The sequence below is a fragment of the Cherax quadricarinatus genome, chromosome 22 (assembly GCF_038502225.1).
Source record: "Cherax quadricarinatus isolate ZL_2023a chromosome 22, ASM3850222v1, whole genome shotgun sequence".
Taxonomy (NCBI): Eukaryota; Metazoa; Arthropoda; class Malacostraca; order Decapoda; family Parastacidae; genus Cherax; species Cherax quadricarinatus.
In genome coordinates, this window is record NC_091313.1 from 40,966,241 (window position 1) to 40,990,939 (window position 24,699).

Sequence of the window (24,699 nt, forward strand, 5' to 3'; positions counted from 1 at the left end):
TCATATTGGGACTTGAGTAGCTCACTCATTTCCTTGCTGTCATCTGTGTAGGACCCATCTTGTTTAAGTAGGGGCCCAATACTGGATGTTGTTCTCGACTTTGATTTGGCATAGGAGAAGAAATACTTTGGGTTTCTTTCGATTTCATTTATGGCTTTTAGTTCTTCCCGCGATTCCTGACTCCTATAAGATTCCTTTAGCTTGAGTTCGATGCTTGCTATTTCTCTGACCAGTGTCTCCCTACGCATTTCAGATATATTGACCTCTTTTAGCCGCTCTGTTATTCTTTTCCGTCGCCTGTAAAGGGAGCGCCTGTCTCTTTCTATTTTACATCTGCTCCTCCTTTTTCTTAAAGGAATAAGCCTTGTGCATACATCGAGTGCCACCAAGTTAATCTGTTCTAGGCATACGTTGGGGTCTGTGTTGCTTAGTATATCTTCCCAGCTTATATTGGTTAGGACTTGGTTTACTTGGTCCCACTTTATGTTTTTGTTATTGAAGTTGAATTTGGTGAATGCTCCCTCGTGACTAGTCTCATTATGTCGGTCTGGGGCTCCACGCATACATGTCTGAACCTCAATTATGTTGTGATCTGAGTATATTGTTTTTGATATGGTGACATTTCTTATCAGATCATCATTGTTAGTGAAGATGAGGTCTAGTGTATTCTCCAGTCTAGTAGGCTCTATTATTTGCTGGTTTAAATTGAATTTTGTGCAGAGATTTAAAAGCTCGTGTGAGTGTGAGTTTTCATCAGAGCTGCCTCCTGGTGTTATTACTGCAACAATATTATTTGCTATATTCCTCCATTTTAGGTGCCTTAAGTTGAAATCCCCCAGGAGCAAGATGTTGGGTGCAGGAGCTGGAAGATTTTCCAGACAGTGGTCAATTTTTAACAGCTGTTCCTGGAATTGCTGGGATGTTGCATCCGGAGGCTTGTAGACTACCACAATGACTAGGTTTTGGTTCTCGACCTTTGCTGCTAAAACTTCCACTACATCATTTGAGGCATTTAGCAGTTCAGTGCAAAGAAGTGACTCTGCAATGTACAGGCCAACCCCCCCCCCCCTTTTGCCTGTTCACTCTGTCACATCTGTATAGGATGTAACCTGGGATCCATATTTCGTTGTCCAAGTGATCCTTTATGTGGGTCTCAGTGAAAGCCGCGAATATTGCCTTTGCCTCTGCAAGCAGTCCAAGGATGAAAGGTATTTTGTTGTTTGTTGCTGGCTTTAGACCCTGTATATTTGCAAAGAAGAATGTCATCGGACTGGTGGTATTGTTGGTACTGGGGGGGGATTTTTTTTCCGGCATTAGGAAATGTGTCGAAATGTTTCCACCCACCGGAAATCAAACCCGGGCCCTCCGTGTGTGGAGCGGGAGCTTTAGCCACCAGGCCACCGGACCACTGAAGGACGGCATGACAAGCAATCTGAAGCCAGATTCCTGGAGTTTACCTGGAGTTTACCTGGAGAGAGTTTCGGGGGTCAACGCCCCCGCGGCCCGGTCTGTGACCAGGCCTCCTGGTGGATCAGCGCCTGATCAACCAGGCTGTTGCTGCTGGCTGCACGCAAACCAACGTACGAGCCACAGCCCGGCTGATCAGGAACTGACTTTAGGTGCTTGTCCAGTGCCAGCTTGAAGACTGCCAGGGGTCTGTTGGTAATCCCCCTTATGTGTGCTGGGAGGCAGTTGAACAGTCTCGGGCCCCTGACACTTATTGTATGGTCTCTTAACGTGCTAGTGACACCCCTGCTTTTCATTGGGGGGATGGTGCATCGTCTGCGAAGTCTTTTGCTTTCGTAGTGAGTGATTTTCGTGTGCAAGTTCGGTACTAGTCCCTCTAGGATTTTCCAGGTGTATATAATCATGTATCTCTCCCTCCTGCGTTCCAGGGAATACAGGTTTAGAAACCTCAAGCGCTCCCAGTAATTGAAGTGTTTTATCTCCGTTATGCGCGCCGTGAAAGATTTCTGTACATTTTCTAGGTCGGCAATTTCACCTGCCTTGAAAGGTGCTGTTAGAGTGCAGCAATATTCCAGCCTAGATAGAACAAGTGACCTGAAGAGTGTCATCATGGGCTTGGCCTCCCTAGTTTTGAAGGTTCTCATTATCCATCCTGTCATTTTTCTAGCAGATGCGATTGATACAATGTTATGGTCCTTGAAGGTGAGATCCTCCGACATAATCACTCCCAGGTCTTTGACGTTGGTGTTTCGCTCTATTTTGTGGCCAGAATTTGTTTTGTACTCTGATGAAGATTTAATTTCCTCATGTTTACCATATCTGAGTAATTGAAATTTCTCATCGTTGAACTTCATATTGTTTTCTGCAGCCCACTGAAAGATTTGGTTGATGTCCGCCTGGAGCCTTGCAGTGTCTGCAATGGAAGACACTGTCATGCAGATTCGGGTGTCATCCGCAAAGGAAGACACGGTGCTGTGGCTGACATCCTTGTCTATGTCGGATATGAGGATGAGGAACAAAATGGGAGCTAGTACTGTGCCTTGTGGAACAGAGCTTTTCACCGTAGCTGCCTCGGACTTTACTCTGTTGACGACTACTCTCTGTGTTCTGTTAGTGAGGAAATTATAGATCCATCGACCGACTTTTCCTGTTATTCCTTTAGCGCGCATTTTGTGCGCTATTACGCCATGGTCACACTTGTCGAAGGCTTTTGCAAAGTCTGTATATATTACATCTGCATTCTTTTTGTCTTCTAGTGCATTTAGGACCTTGTCGTAGTGATCCAGTAGTTGAGACAGACAGGAGCGACCTGTTCTAAACCCATGTTGCCCTGGGTTGTGTAACTGATGGGTTTCTAGATGGGTGGTGATCTTGCTTCTTAGGACCCTTTCAAACCCTTTCAAACTCCTACTTGAACTCCTTGGATTATCGTAAATGCAGATCTACACTAACGAATTTAGTTTCATTTTCGGCTACCAGTCAGCTGTATGGATAAACCAGCATTTACCTGAGAGTGAATTGGGCCAGCCTCTAGAAATAGGAGGGTTTTTAACTTTTTGCTGCTTCTCCATTTTCTTTGTATGCGATGATATAAAGTCTGATGGCATGTTTGTATGATAGTTGTCATGTTACTAATGATGTGGTTCATAAGTCATTGCTAAATAAGCCTCTACTTCTACTGTTTTTAATATCTTGCGCTCATCTTTCTGGTACCTGGCACTGGTCTACCTGATGATATCTCAGTCTAGCTAGAATTGTTCCCTTGAACACTTCTACTTAGACTTCCTAATCATTTGTGCAACACTGCAAGATCCTGATGTGTTGATTGCAACATGAAAGGTCTAGAGTTATCTTTAATCTCCCCCCCCCCCAAATTTTTTTGCATCTTGTATCTCTTGTTCGCAATTTTTGCATATTATGTATATATACATTATATACATGTTGTGCCGAGAAAGTAAAAATTGGTCAGTTAGCAAAAACTCATTTAAAATTAAGTCCTTACTAAAATTTTCTCTTATACGTTTAAAGATATATTTTTTCTTTTATGTTAATGTAAAAATTAATAATTTTGAACCAAATGAACCTTAGAAAACTTACCTAACTACCGTCAAGCGCAATTTAATTTAGCCTAATCCAACTAAATATATTTTAGATAGCTTAACAATAATACAATAATAAACAAACACAAAGAAATATATTTTTTCGTTAGGTTCAGAATTATTTTTGGGAAATTATTGCATACACAAATTTTTGCTTACCTTATTCAGCAAGAAGAGCATTGCTATTTGAGCCAAAATCACAAGTTTTTACCTATTCGGCATGACATATATATATCCTACGTAGTAGGTTGGTAGACAGCAACCGCACAGGGAGGTACTACCGTCCTTCCAAGTGAGTGTAAAACGGAAACCTGTAATTGTTTTACACGATGGTAAGATTGCTGGTGTCTTTTGTTTGTGTCATAAACATGCAAGATTTCAGGTACGTCTTGCTACTCCTACTTTCACTTAGGTCACACTACACATACGTGTACAAGCATATATACGTGTATACACACCCCTCTGGGTTTTCTCCTATTTTCTAACTAGTTCTTCTTGTTCTTGTTTATTCACACTTATGTCCGTGGAGAATTATTATTATAATCAAAAAGAAGTGCTAAGCCACAAGGGCTATACACCACTGCAGGGTAGGGAAGGAAGCGAGGGTATTGGGCGGCAGAAGGGGAAAGGGATGATTAGTAGGTTACAGAAAACAGCGGGGCAGGGGATAGTGCGGGGGTAGAGGGTAGCAAGAGATTGAGGTAGAAAGGGCTGAAGGTATCATCATCAGAGTTTGTGGAGTAAGTCAGTTGTTGTCAAAAAGTCAACGAGAGTCCGGATGAAAGGTGGGTCCATCAGCAAGAAGGGAAGGTAAAGAGAGAGCAACAGAGCGAAGACGACGTTGGAGGCAAATTCTGCGTGCTCGTTGATAAAGTGCGCAGTCTAACAGAATGTGGCTGATGGATACTGTAACCTGACAATTCTCACAGAGAAGAGCAGGGCGCCTGGGCGCCTCTCCATGAGATATCCATGAGTAAGACGAGTATGGCCAATGCGAAGGCGGGAGAGAGTAGTCTCCCAACCTTGACACTGGTGACAAGAAGACGGCCAGTAACCTATACTCGGTTTAATAGAACAAAGTTTGTTATTGAGCAGAGCAGACCAACGTTGTTGTCAACTGGTGTGAAGGTGGGTAGCTATTACAGCAAAATAGTCCGGAAATGGAACACCTCTATATGAAATTGGTAGGTCATGTACTGCTGACCGTACAGCAGTGTCTGCCTGTTCATTGCCCTGTACGTCAACATGACCAGGGAACCAACAAAAAACAATATCTTTATGCTTGATAGAGATACAGCGTAGCCAAAGTTGGATACGGAGAACTAGGGGGTGAGGTGTATCAAATTTCCGTATAGCCTGTAGAACACTAAGGGAGTCTGAGACAACCACAAATGATGACACAGGCATAGATGCGATATGAATAAGTGCTGCAAGAATGGCATACAATTCAGCAGTAAAAATACTAGCCGAAGATAGTAAATGCCCTCGCACAACGCTGTCCGGAAACACTGCTGCGAATCCGACGCCGTCAGAAGATTTAGAGCCATCTGTGTACATGGCAATGGTATGAGAATGAGAGTGGAAGTGGTCAAGAAAAAGAGAGTGGGAAGCCACCGTAGGCAGTTGGGCTTTCGAGCAAGGGAGTGAGAAAGAACAGACTCGAACAGCTGGAACTTCCCAGGGGGGTAGGGAAAAGTGAGATGCTACATGAACATATAAAGATGGTAACTGAAGGGAAGACAAGAGCGAATGTAGGTGAAGAGAGAAGGGACGGAGCAAATAGGGCCAGTGAACAAATAATGTCTACTAATATCAGTGACCATTCTATAAATGGAAGGATTGCGGAGAACGTGAGAGCACACATAGTAGTGAAGGCAATGGACATCACGGCAATCAGACAAGGATGGAACATTCACTTCTGCATAGAGGCTCTCAACAGGGGAAGAGCGAAAAGCACCAAGGCATAAACATAATCCTTGGTGATGGATGGGGTTAAGGCTAGGGAGAGTAGCAGGAGAGGCCACTGAATAGATCTGGTCACCATAATCGAGTTTCGATAAAATGTGGGCTGAATGTAGGCGAAGGAGAGTTCGACGATCAGCTCCCCATGAAAGATGAGCAAGGGTTTTAAGAAGGTTCAGCCGGCTGTGACAAGTTGCCTTTAGAGAGGTAATATGGGGTTTTCAGGATATCCTACGGTCAAAGAGAAGGCTTAGAAACCTGACTGTATCACGTTCAGGGATACGGGAGCCATAGAGGTACAAAGGATGATCGGAGATGACAGAGTGTCTAGTGAAAGTAAATTGGTGAGTTCAGGTACTGGAAAATTTAAACCCATGTGTGGTGGCCCAATTGGAAACACGGTCGACTGCATGCTGGAGAGAAACTGTTATGAGGTGACAGTCAGCGCCTGCACAAGCAATAGCGAAGTCATCTACATAGAGTGATGACCAAATATTGGATGGAAGAACAGAGGCCAAATCATTTATAGCAAGGAGAAAAAGTGTTGTGCTCAGAACACATCCCTGAGGGACACCTTCAGCTTGGACAAAGTCCGGGGAGAGCACATTATTGACTCGAACACGGAAATGTCTGTCAGTTAAAAAGTTCTTAAGGAAAGATGGTAGATTGCCTCGGAGGCCTAAGGAGTAGGCTTGGGCCAAAATATTATACCTCCAAGTTGTGTCATATGCTTTCTCAAGGTCAAAAAATATGGCAATAACTGAGTGGTTATTCGCAAAGGCATTACAAGCATATGTATCCAAACGTAGTAAGGGTAGAACGGCCCTTACGAAAGCCATATTGACGAGTGGAGAGACTGTTGTGTGTCTCTAAATACCACATTAAACGTCTATTTACCGGACGTTCCATCACTTTGCAAACTGCACTGGTAAGAGCGATGGGACGATAGTGGGAGGCTTCATGTCCCGTAGTACCCGGTTTGCGGAAAGGGAGAACAATGGCAGATTTCCACAGCTGTGGAAGAGCTCCTTGTGACAAAATCAGATTGAAAAGGCATAAGAGGACTGCAAGGGCTGACTGATGTAAATGTTGTAACATACGAATATGAATGTCGTCGGGCCCAGCTGTCGATGATCGGCAAGCTGAGAGTGTTGCTTCCCATTCCTGAAGTGTAAAAGGAATATTATACTGTTCTTCTCTGAGAGAAGAAAAGTCCAAGGGTGCTAACTCTCTGGCAGACTTTAAGGAAAGAAACGAGGGGCAGAGATGGAGCCCCAGAGAAATACGGACCAGATGATTGCCAGTTTCAATGGCAACATCTAGAGGGTTTGTTATATCAACACCGGCAACCCACAGAACAGGAGCCGGGTCAGGAGAATATTTATCACTCAGTTTCTGTACTTTTTTCCAGACTGCACTCATAGAGGAAGCAGAGGTGATGGTGGAGACAATCTCACCAGCAAGTGCGTTTAGCGTCACGGATGACACGGCGAGTGATCGCACGCTTTGCTTAAAATCAAGAAGTCTCTCAGTGGTTCTATTATACTGGTACCTGCCCCACGCAGCGCATTTCAAACGTACTGCACAAGCACAAGCAAGAGACCACCAAGGCACACATTTCTGAGAATGCCTGCTCTAGGTTTGTGGTATAGAATGAGAAGCTGCAGTTAAAACTGAGGACGAGAAGAGGTGTAAAAGCTCATCAATGGAGGACGAAGAAGGAACCTCACTAAAAACAGTTAGTTGTGAGTAAAGGTCCTAATTTGCCTGATCAAATAGCCAGCGTGGGTTATGAAGAGGTGGTGAATATGAAGGGGAAGTAAGAATGATTGGAAAATGATCACTGTCATGTAAATCTGGGAGAACAGACCAGGTGAAGTCTAGTGCGGCAGAGGAAGAGCAGACTGAGAGATCGATGCAAGAGAGAGTATGAGTACGAGGATCAAAATGGGTGTGAGTGCCTGTATTTAAAACATGGAGGGGGTGGGTGGCAAGAAAAGCCTCTAGCTGAATGCCACGAGAATCACAGTGAGACCCCCCAGAGGAAATGATGGGCATTAAAATCACCAAGTAACAGAAGTGTTGACTGTAATGACGAAACAAGAAAGGCAATATCTGGAATAGATAATGCTCGAGAAGGAGAGAGATACAAAGAACAGAATGTATACCACCTATGCAGGTGGATACGGGCTGCTGTGTAATGAAGCGAAGTACGAACAAATAGCTGATGGTACGGAATATCAGTGCATAGAAGAAGGGCACTATCATTAAGTGTCCCATCAGGAAAAGGATCCGAAGAATACAATAAATTATAGCCTGAGATGGGATAGATAACAGCAGAGTGTAATTATGGTTCTTGTAATCAAACACCAACAGGGGAAAATTGGGAGAGCAACATCTGAAGCTCACCCCGATTACCCCTGAGGCCGCGTATATTCCACTGTAAATAGGCCATGATTGGCAATGATAAAGATACTAGAAATCCACAGGTAAGGGTACTTACGGACTAGAGGGGTTAGAAAAGTCCAGATGCGGTGGCAGCGGAAAACGTTCAAGCAGCTAAGGAACGGTGCGCAGTGAAGAAAGTAGTTGTGCAGATGGAGAAGAGGAAAGAGAAGGAACAGAGGGTGGATCAGTGTCCATTGATGGTTTGGTCTCTGCAATATATTCAGAGATTGCTTCAAGTGTTTCGGAGTTCAGAGACGTCGTATGAGACAATATTGGAGATGGAAGGAGGAGGAGTTTGAGTAAAGATCGGAACTGTAATGGACTGTACCAAGGTAGGGGGGCGAAAGGGTGGAGGGAACTGGAGAAGTGTGGGAGGGGATGGAAGAGGCAGAAACCTGGGAGGTGGTAGAAGAGGAAGAAACTTGGGAGGGAACAGGGGAGGAAGGCACAGTACGAGGAAGGCACAGTACGAGGAGAAGGATGAACCTCCACACTTGTAACAGAGCCAGTGAAAGGGGAAGACCCAGGTAAAATGTGGAGGTGGATGAAGGGAAGGAGGGGTTAAAGGAGATTTTTTGGACTTCTGAGAAGTAGAGGGATGATTGGGAGGAGGTGTCGTACGAGGTCTTGTCGATACTGGGGTTTGTGAGGGAGAACACGAAGAAGTGAAAACAGACTGAGGTGTTGAAGTAGGGATGTCTGAGCCCAGGACAGCAAAAGAATTAGATTTTAGTAGTGGAACCAGAGTTGGTCCGACGTGGGACGGGCTGGCAATTTGAAAATTGCTGCACCATAGAGGGAGAGGCCTGAAGCCTAGTCAAAGGAGAGCGGAGGTCAGACAAATCGAAGGAGTCAGTCGAAACCCTGGCACCTGAAGCGAGTGACGAAACAGCACCAGCAAGAGGTACAGGGGCCTTAGGAGTGTCTGAAGAGTGGTCGAAAGACGAGGCGAGGTCAGAATGGGGTGCAGTAACAAGAAGGGGCCTGGGGGTAGTGGGGTCATGGATTGGGAACTCCATGGTTAGTTTACTTCTTTCTTTTTCTTTTTAAGAAAAAAAAAGAAAGAAAAAATAAAAAGAAAAAAAAGAATGAAAAAGGGAGGACCGGGGAGGGATAGTTCCTAGGAGGAATGAAAGGGCCAGAACTCTCCCTCCCTGCCCAAGAGGACCCCGGTGGCCTGGTGGCCAAAGCTCCCGCTTCACACACGGAGGGCCCGGGTTCGATTCCCGGCGGGTGGAAACATTTTGACACGTTTCCTTATACCTGTTGTCCTGTTCACCTAGCAGCAAATAGGTACCTGGGTGTTAGTCGACTGGTGTGGGTCGCATCCTGGGGGACAAGATTAAGGACCCCAATGGAAATAAGTTAGACAGTCCTCGATGACGCACTGACTTTCTTGGGTTATCCTGGGTGGCTAACCCTCCGGGGTTAAAAATCCGAACGAAATTTTATCTTATCTTATCTTAGCACCATAAGTAGTGCAGATGCAGCATGGAACCCGTGCCATACCCTACCCTTCATGCCAGTAAACCAGCAATCCGGGGTAGCAACCTCACATCTGCCGAGCTACCTCGATGGACAAAAGAAAGGGTGGCAGGATATCCACCACAAAGCATACCTCCTTTGGCCACCACCCCTGGAATCCGAAAGAGGTGGCTTCCAGAGATACACCCATCACCCAAAAGACACCCAAAGCCACCCTCCGGGATACCGGAGAGGGATCAGAACATCTTCATGCGATCCAGATTCCACGGCAAACTACACCACCGCCAAGAACCTCAATGGAATGGGATGGACCCCGGTGCCCTTTCCCCTACCTAGGAACTAGCACGCCTGTGGGAAAAATCCTAAAGGCCAAAAAGAGGAAGGGCAAAAGGGAGGGGTGTGGAGGAGGAGGAGGAAAGGAAAAAGGGGAGGATGGGGAGGATGGGATAGGGAAGGGGGGATTGGGGGGTAATTAGATTCGGTCTGAGGAAGGAGACCGACAGGTCTAATTCCTCAGACCAAGAGCCTCTTCACCACGCCAAGGAGCCCCCCTTGAAGAGGTGTCCATGGAGAAGTGGAACGGAGTTCTTCCTCCGTATGCCTGTCGTAAGAGACTTAAAATGCCAGAAGGGGCTAGTAACCCTTTCTCCTGTATACATTACTAAATTTAAATAGAGAAACTTTCACTTTTCTTTTAAGGTCACCCTGCTCCGGTTTGTTGATATAATATATACATATATATGTATATTACTTATTCGTGTCGAATAAGTAAAACTTGCGGTTTTGGCTTAAATAGCAATGTTCTTCTTGCCGAATAAGAAGAGTGTAAATTTGTGTATGCAGTAGCGTCGCAAAAATCATTCTGAACCTAAAGAAAAATTATATTTCAACTGTGTTCGTTTATTATTAAATTATTGTACCAACAATATTTGTACCAACAATACCACCCCCCCAGTACCAACAATACCACCAGTCCGATAACATTCTTCTTTGCAAATATACAGGGTCTAAAGCCAGCAACAAACAACAAAATACCTTTCATCCGTGGACTGCTTGCAGAGGCAAAGGCAATGTTCGCGGCTTTCACTGAGACCCACATAAAGGATCACTTGGACAACGAAATATGGATCCCAGGTTATAACCTATACAGATGTGACAGAGTGAACAGGCAAAAGGGGGGGGGGTTGGCCTGTACATTGCAGAGTCACTTGTTTGCACAGAACTGCTTAATGCCTCAAATGACGTAGTGGAAGTTTTAGCAGTAAAGGTCGAGAACCAAAACCTAGTCATTGTGGTAGTCTACAAGCCTCCGGATGCAACATCCCAGCAATTCCAGGAACAGCTGTTAAAAATTGACCACTGTCTGGAAAATCTTCCAGCTCCTGCACCCAACATCTTGCTCCTGGGGGATTTCAACTTAAGGCACCTAAAATGGAGGAATATAGCAAATAATATTGTTGCAGTAATAACACCAGGAGGCAGCTCTGATGAAAACTCTCACTCACACGAGCTTTTAAATCTCTGCACAAAATTCAATTTAAACCAGCAAATAATAGAGCCTACTAGACTGGAGAATACACTAGACCTCATCTTCACTAACAATGATGATCTGATAAGAAATGTCACCATATCAAAAACAATATACTCAGATCACAACATAATTGAGGTTCAGACATGTATGCGTGGAGCCCCAGACCGACAAAATGAGACTAGTCACGAGGGAGCATTCACCAAATTCAACTTCAATAACAAAAACATAAAGTGGGACCAAGTAAACCAAGTCCTAACCGATATAAGTTGGGAAGATATACTAAGCAACACAGACCCAAACTTATGCCTAGAACAGATTAACTCGGTGGCACTCGATGTATGCACAAGGCTTATTTCTCTAAGAAAAAGGAGGAGTAGATGTAAAATAGAAAGAGACAGGCGCTCCCTTTACAGGCGACGGAAAAGAATAACAGAGCGGCTAAAAGAGGTCAATATATCTGAAATGCGCAGGGAGACACTGGTCAGAGAAATAGCAAGCATCGAACTTAAGCTAAAAGAATCCTTTAGGAGTCAGGAATCGCGGGAAGAACTAAAAGCTATAAATGAAATCGAAAGAAACCCAAAGTATTTCTTCTCCTATGCCAAATCAAAATCGAGAACAACGCCCAGTATTGGGCCCCTACTTAAACAAGATGGGTCCTACACAGATGACAGCAAGGAAATGAGTGAGCTACTCAAGTCCCAATATGACTCAGTTTTTAGCAAGCCGCTAACCAGACTGAGAGTCGAAGATCAAAATGAATTTTTTTATGAGAGAGCCACAGAATTTGATTAACACAAGCCTATCCGATGTTATCCTGACGCCAAATGACTTCGAACAGGCGATAAATGACATGCCCATGCACTCTGCCCCAGGGCCAGACTCATGGAACTCTGTGTTCATCAAGAACTGCAAGAAGCCCCTATCACGAGCCTTTTCCATCCTATGGAGAGGGAGCATGGACACGGGGGTCGTCCCTCAGTTACTAAAAACAACAGACATAGCCCCACTCCACAAAGGGGGCAGTAAAGCAACAGCAAAGAACTACAGACCAATAGCACTAACATCCCATATCATAAAAATCTTTGAAAGGGTCCTAAGAAGCAAGATCACCACCCATCTAGAAACCCATCAGTTACACAACCCAGGGCAACATGGGTTTAGAACAGGTCGCTCCTGTCTGTCTCAACTACTGGATCACTACGACAAGGTCCTAAATGCACTAGAAGACAAAAAGAATGCAGATGTAATATATACAGACTTTGCAAAAGCCTTCGACAAGTGTGACCATGGCGTAATAGCGCACAAAATGCGCGCTAAAGGAATAACAGGAAAAGTCGGTCGATGGATCTATAATTTCCTCACTAACAGAACACAGAGAGTAGTCGTCAACAGAGTAAAGTCCGAGGCAGCTACGGTGAAAAGCTCTGTTCCACAAGGCACAGTACTAGCTCCCATCTTGTTCCTCATCCTCATATCCGACATAGACAAGGATGTCAGCCACAGCACCGTGTCTTCCTTTGCAGATGACACCCGAATCTGCATGACAGTGTCTTCCATTGCAGACACTGCAAGGCTCCAGGCGGACATCAACCAAATCTTTCAGTGGGCTGCAGAAAACAATATGAAGTTCAACGATGAGAAATTTCAATTACTCAGATATGGTAAACATGAGGAAATTAAATCTTCATCAGAGTACAAAACAAATTCTGGCCACAAAATAGAGCGAAACACCAACGTCAAAGACCTGGGAGTGATTATGTCGGAGGATCTCACCTTCAAGGACCATAACATTGTATCAGTCGCATCTGCTAGAAAAATGACAGGATGGATAATGAGAACCTTCAAAACTAGGGAGGCCAAGCCCATGATGACACTCTTCAGGTCACTTGTTCTATCTAGGCTGGAATATTGCTGCACTCTAACAGCACCTTTCAAGGCAGGTGAAATTGCCGACCTAGAAAATGTACAGAGAACTTTCACGGCGCGCATAACGGAGATAAAACACCTCAATTACTGGGAGCGCTTGAGGTTTCTAAACCTGTATTCCCTGGAACGCAGGAGGGAGAGATACATGATTATATACACCTGGAAAATCCTAGAGGGACTAGTACCGAACTTGCACACGAAAATCACTCACTACAAAAGCAAAAGACTTGGCAGACGATGCACCATCCCCCCAATGAAAAGCAGGGGTGTCACTAGCACGTTAAGAGACCATACAATAAGTGTCAGGGGCCCGAGACTGTTCAACTGCCTCCCAGCACACATAAGGGGGATTACCAACAGACCCCTGGCAGTCTTCAAGCTGGCACTGGACAAGCACCTAAAGTCAGTTCCTGATCAGCCGGGCTGTGGCTCGTACGTTGGCTTGCGTGCAGCCAGCAGCAACAGCCTGGTTGATCAGGCGCTGATCCACCAGGAGGCCTGGTCACAGACCGGGCCGCGGGGGCGTTGACCCCCGAAACTCTCTCCAGGTAAACTCCAGGTAAATATATTTAACTGGATTAGGGTAAATTAAATTGCGCTTGTTATAATAAGGTTAGGTAAATTTCCTAAGGTATTTTTAGTAAAAAATCATTAATTTTTATCTTACCATAAATGAAAAAATACATCTTTAAATAAGTAAGAGAAAATTTTAGAAAGGACTCAGTTTTAAATAACTTCTTGCTATTTTACCAGTTTTACCTATTCATCATGACATATATATATTTTTTATTATCACACTGGCCGATTCCCACCAAGGCAGGTTGGCCCGAAAAAGAAAAATTTTCACCATCATTCACTCCATCACTGTCTTGCCAGAATATATATATATATATATATATATATATATATATATATATATATATATATATATATATATATATATATATATATATATATATATATATATATATATATATATGTATAATATATATGTCGTGCCGAATAGGCAGAACTTGCGATCTTGGCTTAAATAGCAACGCTCATCTTGCCATATAGGACAAGTGAAAATTTGTGTATGCAATAATTTCACGAAAATCATTCTGAAACTAACGAAAAAAATATATTTCACTGTGTTTGTTTAGTATCAAATTATTGTAAACGTCTTTAAAATATATTTAGTTGGGTTAGGCTAAAATAAATTGCTCTTGTTATAATAAGGTTAGGTAAGGTTTCTAAGTTTCTTTTGGTGCAGAATAAAAAATTTTTACATTAACATTAATGAAAAAATATATCTTTAAACGTATAAGAAAAAATTTCAGAAAGGACTTAATTTTAAATGAGTTCTTGCTAATTGACCAGTTTTACATATTCGGCACGACATATTATATATATATATATATATATATATATATATATATATATATATATATATATATATATATATATATATATATATATATATATATATATATATATGCAAAACAACCACTCTGAAAAAATAGAGAAATTCCAAGCGCTTTCTTGGGTAGAATAGTTTGTGGGTGAGTTGTGCAAAGGACCTATCCAAGTTGGGTCGGCGCGCGTCAGGTGTTTAACCGTTGTGGGATCTGATAGTGAGGTGTTGGCCAGACCCCTTATATACCTTCCTTGGATGCTTTACTTTCATAGTTCCTTGATAATGTGAGTAGTCACGAAAGCGCTTGGAATTTCTATATTTTTTCAGAGTGGTTGTTTTGCATATTCCGAAATCACCTGTTTACTGTGATCTTATTGCATATATATATATATATATATAATGTATATACACAAGAAACGGTAAGTTGAGTATTGAGAAACACCAATGAGACAAATCAGCTAAAAAATTTGAAAGCTTACAAGAGTAAGCTGGACAGGCACCTAATGTCAGTACCTGACCAGCCGGGCTGTGGTTCGTATGTCGGGTTGCATGCGGCCAACAGTAACAGCCTGGTTGATCAGGCCCTGATCCACCATGAGGCCTGGTCACAGCCCGGGCCTCTGGGGCGTTGACCCCTGAAACCCTCTTCAGGTATACTCCAAGTACCCATTTTTTTTCCATGTTGCAGGTGGAGGTGTTGTCGTGCCTCCCAGAATTCTCCACCACCAGGAACATCACACAATATAACATTGGAATCGATTTTTTGAAAGATTCTAATATGTTCGAAATTCTTGAACAGGAAGTCGGTAAGGATGTAATATAATAATATCTTTATTTCCTACAAGTACAAGGTATACAGTCCTAGCTGACATCACTGACATACTACTATATAGAAAGCCACTTGTTATGCAGAGCATTTTGGGCAAATTAGGTCAGTTTTGTCCCAGGACCACTTCTAACATACAGAGGTTAAATGACATTATATATATAGGCGGAGAATGCCATGTTGGGATGAGAACGGGTAGACGATGAGATCATGTGACTCCTGTGTTGTTGGGTGGGTGGTGCTTTGCTTGTGGTTTCCAGTGTTACGTTCTATTGTATTAGTGTTGGCGATTAGCGAGGCATCTAGACACCGTTGGCGTCTAAGGTCTTGTTGTGCCTCATCCCAGTTCATCAAATGCCCCGTGGAGTCTGAAGGTTCATACAGCCCTTGATTATCAAACCCTCAAAGAGTATTTGATGTGGTTGGCTCCTCCTTTTGGAAATAAAAGGATAGAAAATTTAATAACATAATAAGATAAACAATTTTATTAATCATTAAAATTAGAAAGAATATGAAACAATAACATGAAATTATTCCTACTTAAAGCAAAAATGAAATATATAAGTAATTATTAATTCAAAGCTAATATGTACACGAAGACGTAGTGTAAATTGGTGCAGTGCCGATGTCCTGGACACGTAGCTCTGAACAGTGGCTGGGAACGTCAAGCCATTGTTGATGAGGGGGGGGGGGTCACAGCTGGTCGTTAGTGTAGAAGCAGTGTCCCCAACACGCTTATATATTCTGCCGAGGAGAGGTTGACTGATCCTCTGAACACTACAGTTCTGTTGAGGTAGCTAAGTGACCAGTCAAGAACCACCATGAACGTTGTAGTTCCAACTGGGAGAAGGCTGCTTGAATGGTGTGTAACTGACTGGGAGGTTGGTTAAGTGTTGAAAGGGGACCAGTGTAGGTAAAGAGGTCCAGGTGACGTCTCTTATCTTTACAAGATCAAGGCTGCCCTTATCTTTATCCCGCATGAGCCGGATGACCCGAGCCGACAGTCAAGGCTAAAAAAAAAAAAAAGTGTTACACACCACTTGATAAATCACTCACACGACCGGCCTTTAAAAAGAAACTGTGAGTAAAAGATGACAACACTGTGTAAATTAAAAAAAAAAGGCAGAATAATTTGGAGTCTAAAACTCCAAACAAGAGTTCAGCTCTTATTGAAACCAAATCCCAAAACATAATAATTTAGACAGGAGTGGAACGAATACTTACAGATTTGATGGGAGCCGTAAGTCAAGTGATGAACCACAGGTCGGACTCACTCGTCACCTTTCACCGGGTGGAGAAAAGGGAAGGGCGGGGGAGGGGTAGTGGGAACTAAGCACCCACCCTAACTGAACCAGCAGACTGCTCAACAAACTATCACCATCATCCATTCAAACTTCCACCACTCCTATCTAATGAATTTTTTCCCTCACAAGTCTCTGTGGAGGACACAGGTGTACCTTAAGTCGTCTCTGTTACTGGCATTTTGATGCTCGTGCAGACGGAATGCCTGTTTCGCCTACACATCTCTTGGTACAAAATCCACAGGGGATAGTGTAAACGCCTGCTGTGGACGTTAGAGGTGTGGGGCTGCGTTTCGTAGTGAACTCTTTGATATATGAAGTGTTTATGTTGAAAACATTTATGTTACTCTTAGCAAGTTCCCGGCGAGTATTCGTGGCAACATCACCACATGGGAGCACTATGAACTGCTTAGAAGGCTGTTCCATGGGCGGTTTGTTGAGGATAGCTTGTGCCTTGAGTCTGTAATCTCAGATGAAGGAAGATGGAAACTAATAACGTGTAAAGGCTTGTGTTATATAAATACATTCTTCTTCAAGAAAACAAGGGCTGGAGATGCGAAGAGCTCTCAAGAAGAAGCTAGTGAGGACTCCTCTTTTAATGCGGGTGTCTTGGTATGAATAGAGGCGTATAAGATGGTCCTTGTTGGTAGGTTTTTCTATACACTTTGAAGAGAAGTTTGTCACTGTTGGGAGATCTGCACAGGAGGACGTCGAGGAAAGGAGAGGTCACCTGAGTGTTTGAGGTGGACTTGACTGATGGTGCCCAGAAGTGCGGAAAGGCATTTGGCAAGGTGGCCAGCTAATCTGTGTTTTGCACTCCCTGTGCACGAAGTGATAGAACATAGTGGGATGCCAGGCATGTGTCTTAGGAATGCCATACAGGCGTGCTGGTTTTTTTTGACCTGGTAAAAGTTCAAGTAGTTTCTGGCCTTGTTTTAAATCTCCTCAGTGATGCCAACACATACCAGTCTGTTTCAGTGTTACTTCAAAACACCCAAACTTTTCTTCAAAAGGCTCATAGCATCTTACGAAAATCAGAAGAAGGCTAGAAACTATTTTTTTTATATATTTTATTTAAAACATTACAAAATTACAAGGAGGTATAAAAGATAGTAAAATAATACAACAATATTGGATATGAACAAGATTCGCTAAACGTCACAACTCGAGTACAGAAAATTAGAAACACCATACAAAAGGTATTGTGGGAACTAACACGCAAAATACAAACATACCATTCACTATCATGCATTATACAAAGTGGTAATATAGCTGGCGCATACACAAAAACTGGGGTTTCCCCCCTCGCCAACACACACCTATCTAGAAATTATATCCAAATCATTCACACACTTAAATGATCACAACAGTATTCAAACATTAATTTAGGTAACTGATCCTGAACCCATCAGTGACTTAACAATGGATATTTACAAATCAATGGCGATATAGAAACACCAACGTCACAAAAACATACAAAATAACTACTATGGCAAAAGTGTAAAACTTTACACCTCAAAAACACATGTAAGGTTTACATGTAGAACATACACTTTCATTAGATAAACATCAATAATAATACTACCACTATGGAGTTCAAGATCTATTACGGCTTTGCAAAAATACATTTTATGGACATACATAGTACTATTGACAACAGTACAATACAACAAAATGTATGAACATGAAATAAATAAAAAATATCATCTGTGTGGAAAGCACATCATGACACAAAAATAATAAGAAACACGCCCCGGTTGCCCAAATTCGTTTGCACCATCTGACGTGCATCAAGGCTAAAAGACTTCACAGCTCCTAAAGGGTGTATGCACAAGCCTAAACAGATATTGCCACGTCTCCGTCACATAGAGGAAGCACGTATTACACGAAATCACACAGGTGTCACTCACCTGTCATTCATAATTAAGACACTGCTGGCCAGCCCGTTATAATACGCCTGAACCTCACACTAATCTCAAATCTCGTAACTCTAAGGCTTTATACACCGACGGGAAGTCCCGCTCCCATCTCCCCCCCCCCCTATACCAACTTATTGCAACATTTAGTTCTGTAAAACGTCCCCGCTAAAACCCGAACCCTACTGTTTCCATCGACATGCCTCATAGACCAGGACACTTAAAGATAATCAGCCACGATGTATGACACCGCATGTTGAACGCTAACCTCCACCCCACCAACATCAAAACTCAACGCCCGGAGCACTGACAACCTCCTCCCCCCCCCCCCGCCACCAAACGCAAAACCCTACTGAACCACTCAGGTACTACACCTAAACTCTTGCAGAAATACACTACATGAAAAGCAGACTCATCCACCCCGCCCACCGGACAACCCCGGTTCTCCCCCAAACACCTGTTATACAGTACTACCCCGGACGGAAAATCCCATATAAAAATTTAAAAACCACTTCCCTTACATTAGCAATCAGACGCAGTAGTTTAACCCTCCCCCAAATATCACCCCACGCACACATGGGGTACATTCCTTTGACTAGCACAACGAAATGGAGGAATATAGCAAATAATGTTGTTGTAGTGATAACACCAAGAGGCAGCTCTGACGAGAACTCACACGCACACGAGCTTTTAAATCTCTGCACTGGTCACAGACCGGGCCGCGGGGGCGTTGACCCCCGGAACTCTCTCAAGGTAAACTCCAGGTAAACCAGCAAATAATAGAGCCTACTAGACTGGAGAATACACTAGACCTCATCTTCACTAACAATGATGATCTGATACTAAATGTCACCATATCAAAAACAATATACTCAGATCACAACATAATCGAGGTTCAGACATGTATGCGCGGAGCCCCAAACCGACAAAATGAGATTAGTCACGAGGGAACCTTCACCAAATTCAACTTCAATAACAAGAGCATAAAGTGGGACCAAGTAAATCAAGTCCTAACCGATATAAGCTGGGAAGATAGACTAAGCAACACAGACCCCAACTTATGCCTAGAACAGATTAACTCGGTGGCACTCGATGTATGCTCAAGGCTTATTCCTTTAAGAAAAAGGAGGAGTAGATGTAAAATAGAAAGAGACAGGTGCTCCCTTTACAGGCGACGGAAAAGAATAACAGAGTGGCTAAAAGAGGCCAATGTATCTGAAATGCGTAGGGAGTCACTGGTCAGAGAAATAGCAAACATCGAACTTAAGCTAAAGGAATCTTATAGGAGTCAGGAATCGCGGGAAGAACTAAATGCCATAAATGAAATTGAAAGAAACCCAAAGTATTTCTTCTCCTATACCAAATCAAAGTCGAGAACAAAGTCCAGTATTGGGCCCCTACTTAAACAAGATGGGTCCTACACAGATGACAGCAAGGAAATGAGTGAGCTACTCAAGTCCCAATATGACTCAGTTTTTAGCAAGCCGCTAACCAGACTGAGAGTCGAAGATCAAAATGAATTTTTTTATGAGAGAGCCACAGAATTTGGTTAACACAAGCCTATTTCATATTATCCTGACTCCAAATGACTTCGAACTGGCGATAAATGACATGGCCCTGCACTCTGCCCCAGGGCCAGGCTCACGGAACTCCGTGTTCATCAAGAACTGCAAGAAACCCCTATCACGAGCTTTTGCCATCCTATGGAGAAGGAGTATGGACACGGGGGTCGTTCCACAGTTACTAAAAACAACAGACATAGCCCCACTCCACAAAGGGGGCAGTAAAGCAATAGCAAAGAACTACAGACCGATAGCACTAACATCTCTTATCATAAAAATCTATGAAAGGGTCCTAAGAAGCAAGATCGCCACCCATCTAGATACCCATTAATTACACAACCCAGGACAACATGGGTTTAGAACAGGTCGCTCCTGTCTGTCTCAGCTACTGGATCACTACAAGGTCCTAGATGCACTAGAAGACATAAAGAATGCAGATGTAATGTATACAGGCTTTGCAAAAGCCTTCGACAAGTGTGACCATGGTGTAATAGCGCACAAAATGCGTGCTAAAGGAATAACAGGAAAAGTCGGTCGATGGATCTATAATTTCCTCACTAACAGAACACAGAGAGTAGTCGTCAACAGAGTAAAGTCCGAGGCAGCTACGGTGAAAAGCTCTGTTCCACAAGGCACAGTACTCGCTCCCATCTTGTTTCTCATCCTCATATCTGACATAGACAAGGATGTCAGCCACAGCACCGTGTCTTCCTTTGCAGATGACACTCGAATCTGCATGACAGTGTCTTCCATTGCAGACACTGCAAAGCTCCAGGCGGACATCAACCAAATCTTTCAGTGGGCTGCAGAAAACAATATGAAGTTCAACGATGAGAAATTTCAATTACTCCGATATGGTAAACATGAGGAAATTAAAACTTCATTAGAGTACAAAACAAATTCCTTCCACAAAATAGAGCGAAAAACCAACGTAAAAGACCTGGGAGTGATCATGTTGGAGGATCTCACCTTCAAGGACCATAACATTGTATCAATCGCATCTGCTAGAAAAATGACAGGATGGATAATGAGAACCTTCAAAACTAGGGATGCCAAGCCCATGATGACACACTTCAGGTCGCTTATTCTATCTAGGCTGGAATATTGCTGCACACTAACCGCACCTTTCAAGGCAGGTGAAATTGCTGACCTAGAAAATGTACAGAGAACCTTCACGGTGCACATAACGGAGATAAAACACCTCAATTACTGGGAGCGCTTGAATTTCCTGAACCTGTACTCCCTGGAACGCAGGCGGGAGAGATACATGATTATATACGCCTGGAAAATCCTAGAGGGACTAGTACCGAACTTGCCCACGAAAATCACTCACAACGAAAGCAAAAGACTCGGCAGACGATGCAACATCCCCCCAATGAAAAGCAGGGGTGTCACTAGCTCATTAAGAGACAATACAATAAGTGTCAGGGGCCCGAGACTGTTCAACTGCCTCCCAGCATACATAAGGGGGATTACCAACAGACCCCTGGCTGTCTTCAAGCAGGCACTGGACAAACACCTAAAGTCGGTGTCTGACCAGCCGGGCTGTGGCTCGTACATTGGATTGCGTGCAGTCAGCAGTAACAGCCTGGTTGATCAGGCTCTGATCCACCAGGAGGCCTGGTCACAGGCCGGGCCGCGGGGGGCGTTGACCCCTGCAACTCTCTCCAGGTCTCCAGGTAATACCCGCCCTTTCCAAGGAACATAATTTAACACACCGCACGTCCCTCACACTCAACACGCGAAGCATTGACTCATACCTAATCAAATCCCTCCCTCCCAACCACCTGCGCAGTTCTTGATGCAATTGAATTAAACCACCCTGCATCCCACCCAGGGGTAGAAATCTACGTTTAACATAAATCGCCATTACACATGCCTGTAGAGTAAAGAGACCCAACCTTCCCTGGTGCAGTGGTGTCTCCACCACCACTCTCGTGAGCCAGTCGCAACCCGATCCCCACAAAAACCGATAGACTATGCAATAGACGTTTGGCATTCCCCTGCAACAGAGGATACAGCGCAGCAACATGCCATACTTTGCTGTAAAGCAGGACATTAATGACGACCGCCCTCTGATGCAGAGTTAAATGTTGCTGCCCTAGACCATCCAGTCTCCCCAAGACTCCGTCTACTACTCTCCCAGAATTACATGCCCGCATCTGGTCCACCTCACATAATGAACACCACATATAGTTAGACGATCAACCACCGTCCACCCGTCTGAACCCACCCCATCCACCACCCACTCCCCTAACTCCATAATCTTTGATTTTTCTCTATTAACACACAGTCCCATCGCCTTACTAAATACACCAGCAATTCTCCCTACATTGCGTAAGTGTTCCCTCGTATGTAGTAGCACAGTTGTGTTATCCACATAACCCACAAGGGCCGTTCGTTCACTACCCAAACCCCAAGACGACTCCACACCTCTTCCACATACAGCCCAGTAAAATGGGTCTTGCAATCATGCAACGAGCATTTGGGACATGGGACATCCCTGACGTATGCCCCTGCTCAGCTGTACAAAACCACCTAACCTTCCATTTACTTGTACTTTAAAACCCGCACCATTGTACAACGAAGGGTCCCACATGACAACCTCATTCCCAAATCCCTACCATCTCATAAACCTCCATAGGACCTTCCTTTCCACACTATCAAACGCCGCTCTCCACATGTATCACCTTGCCAAACACTTTCTTAACCCTATTCATCAAAATTTTTGCATATGTCTTATAGTCACAGCACATCAACGATATGGGACGATAGTCCCCGATCGCTAACGGTGCATCACGTTTCCTAACTAAAACCAACGCCACAGTACGCTGTGAAGTACCTAACACCCCACTCCTCTTCATAGCATTGAGTAAGCAAACCATAAAACCTCATATTACTTCCCAATGTTGAATATAAAATTCACAAGGGATGCCATCAATGCCTGGTACCTTCCCCTTACTCATTCCTTGTGGCGTCTCCTACACCTCTGCCTCAGATATAGGCCTACCCATGAGAAGACGATCATGATCATCTAACTTGCATCGTATTCCCCTCCCCAATTCCTGAATTGCTTCCCTGTTCACTCCTTTACTCTGCACTTGTAGCCTACTCCATGCACCTATATAAAAACTTATCCCCTCAGTTGTCGTTAAGACTTGTCCCTCAGTATACCCATCAACTTCTTTATGCACCACTAAACTCATAATTTCAGTCTCCTTACGCCTTTGCGTCTGACTTCGTAAGACAGGCTGATGGCTTATCACCTCATAAAGCCTCCTCAACCCCTCCCATACCGTAATGCATGCCCCATCGAAACGCTCATTTTTCTAAACCCTAATATGTTCTTTAACAGCATCAATCTTTCCTCTGGGTAAACCCCACTCACCTCTTCCTGCACATAACAATGTCACATATGGCCCTCCAGATACCCCATGAAACCATACTCCATGCGATTGGCCTCCTTACCCCAATGCATGTAAAAATCCTTTATTTGAGGCTTCACAATCTCATCCCACCACCTCACTAAATCCCACCCCTCCCTGGAGTCAACTCCTATAGATTCCTGTAGCTCTGTGAACATTACCTTGTCATCTGTACTCTGAAGCAGCCTCGTATTCAACTTCCAGTATCCTTTAAAATGTTTCGGTAGACCTCCCCATTCTAGCTCTGCAAGGACTCCCCGATGGTCGGAGAAAAAGGCATTCAACACACACACCTTGGTTACAACCACCCGCTGGGACACATACAACCTATCTAAATGTGCCACATAACCCCTACACACGAAAGTATGCTCAATCCCCCATTCTGAACTTCCTCCCACATCCATCAACCCCAGCCCCAGACACCAAATCACCCAAAATAATCAAACAATAACCCACATCCCTCGGTTCAACATCTTGACGGCGCACTACACAATTCCAGTCCCCACCCACCACTGTAATTTCCGGCAGAGACCTCAAATAGTACACTAAGAAATCTCTAACAAAAGTATTTTTAACATTAATATGTTCCGCCGGCCCATATACTCCTACAAAATCCGCCCTTCAACTACCCCAGTCCCCCACCACTAGCACCACCCGACCCTCCCCCCCCTCCTCCCAATGTCTCAGTACAAACGGGCTGGTCGCTTTTATTAACACAGCTACTCCATCTTTCAAACGCCCTGAGTGGGTCACAAACGGCATAGCCATCAATCTCAAATGAACATCCTGCTTTATGGTTGTGTTCTTGCAGAAAATACACATCCACGTCAAAACGATTCAACCACCCACGTACTTGCACACATTTCCGTACAGATTTCAGACCATTAACATTTGTAGTTACACACCTGAGCCAAAGGTGGCTTTCCTCTAGGGGCCACCACTCCTTTTCCTTCTTTGCGTCGTAAAGTACCCAGTTCGCTCTCCCCACACCTTTGGCGATCCCCTTGACTTTACCTGCCATCCTGGAACTCCCCGACGCCCCACCTGCGATTTTCGACCACGTCTTTTTCCCTGTACGTTGTCTAGGGGTCAAGATGTCATCGGAGTCTGACTGGGTTGATGCACGCTTCCTAGAAACGTCTTCAGCTATGTCCGTACAGGGAGTTCCCTCCTTGTGGATTTCTACCTCAACAGTATGAACTCTCTGACTGATCAAATCACCCGCATCTGCTATCTTATCATTATCATCTAAGCTTAATGCACCACCTCTGAACTCTTGGGCAAAGACACACATGACACAGAATGAACTTCGTGCATCGCTAAAACTTCACTCAAGGCAGATACAACAGTAG

General features: G+C 43.9%; 1 protein-coding gene across 2 annotated transcripts in view; it reads left to right on the forward strand.

The window, feature by feature from the left end:
- Positions 1-24,699, forward strand: part of LOC128689827 (UDP-glycosyltransferase UGT5) — a 107,802-nt gene that overhangs the window by 31,231 nt on the left and 51,872 nt on the right. For both annotated transcript variants that reach the window (XM_053778318.2, XM_053778317.2), the window contains exon 3: positions 15,006-15,123. In XM_053778318.2, coding sequence (XP_053634293.1) covers positions 15,006-15,123 — 118 coding nt within the window. The remainder of the gene's footprint in view (positions 1-15,005; positions 15,124-24,699) is intronic.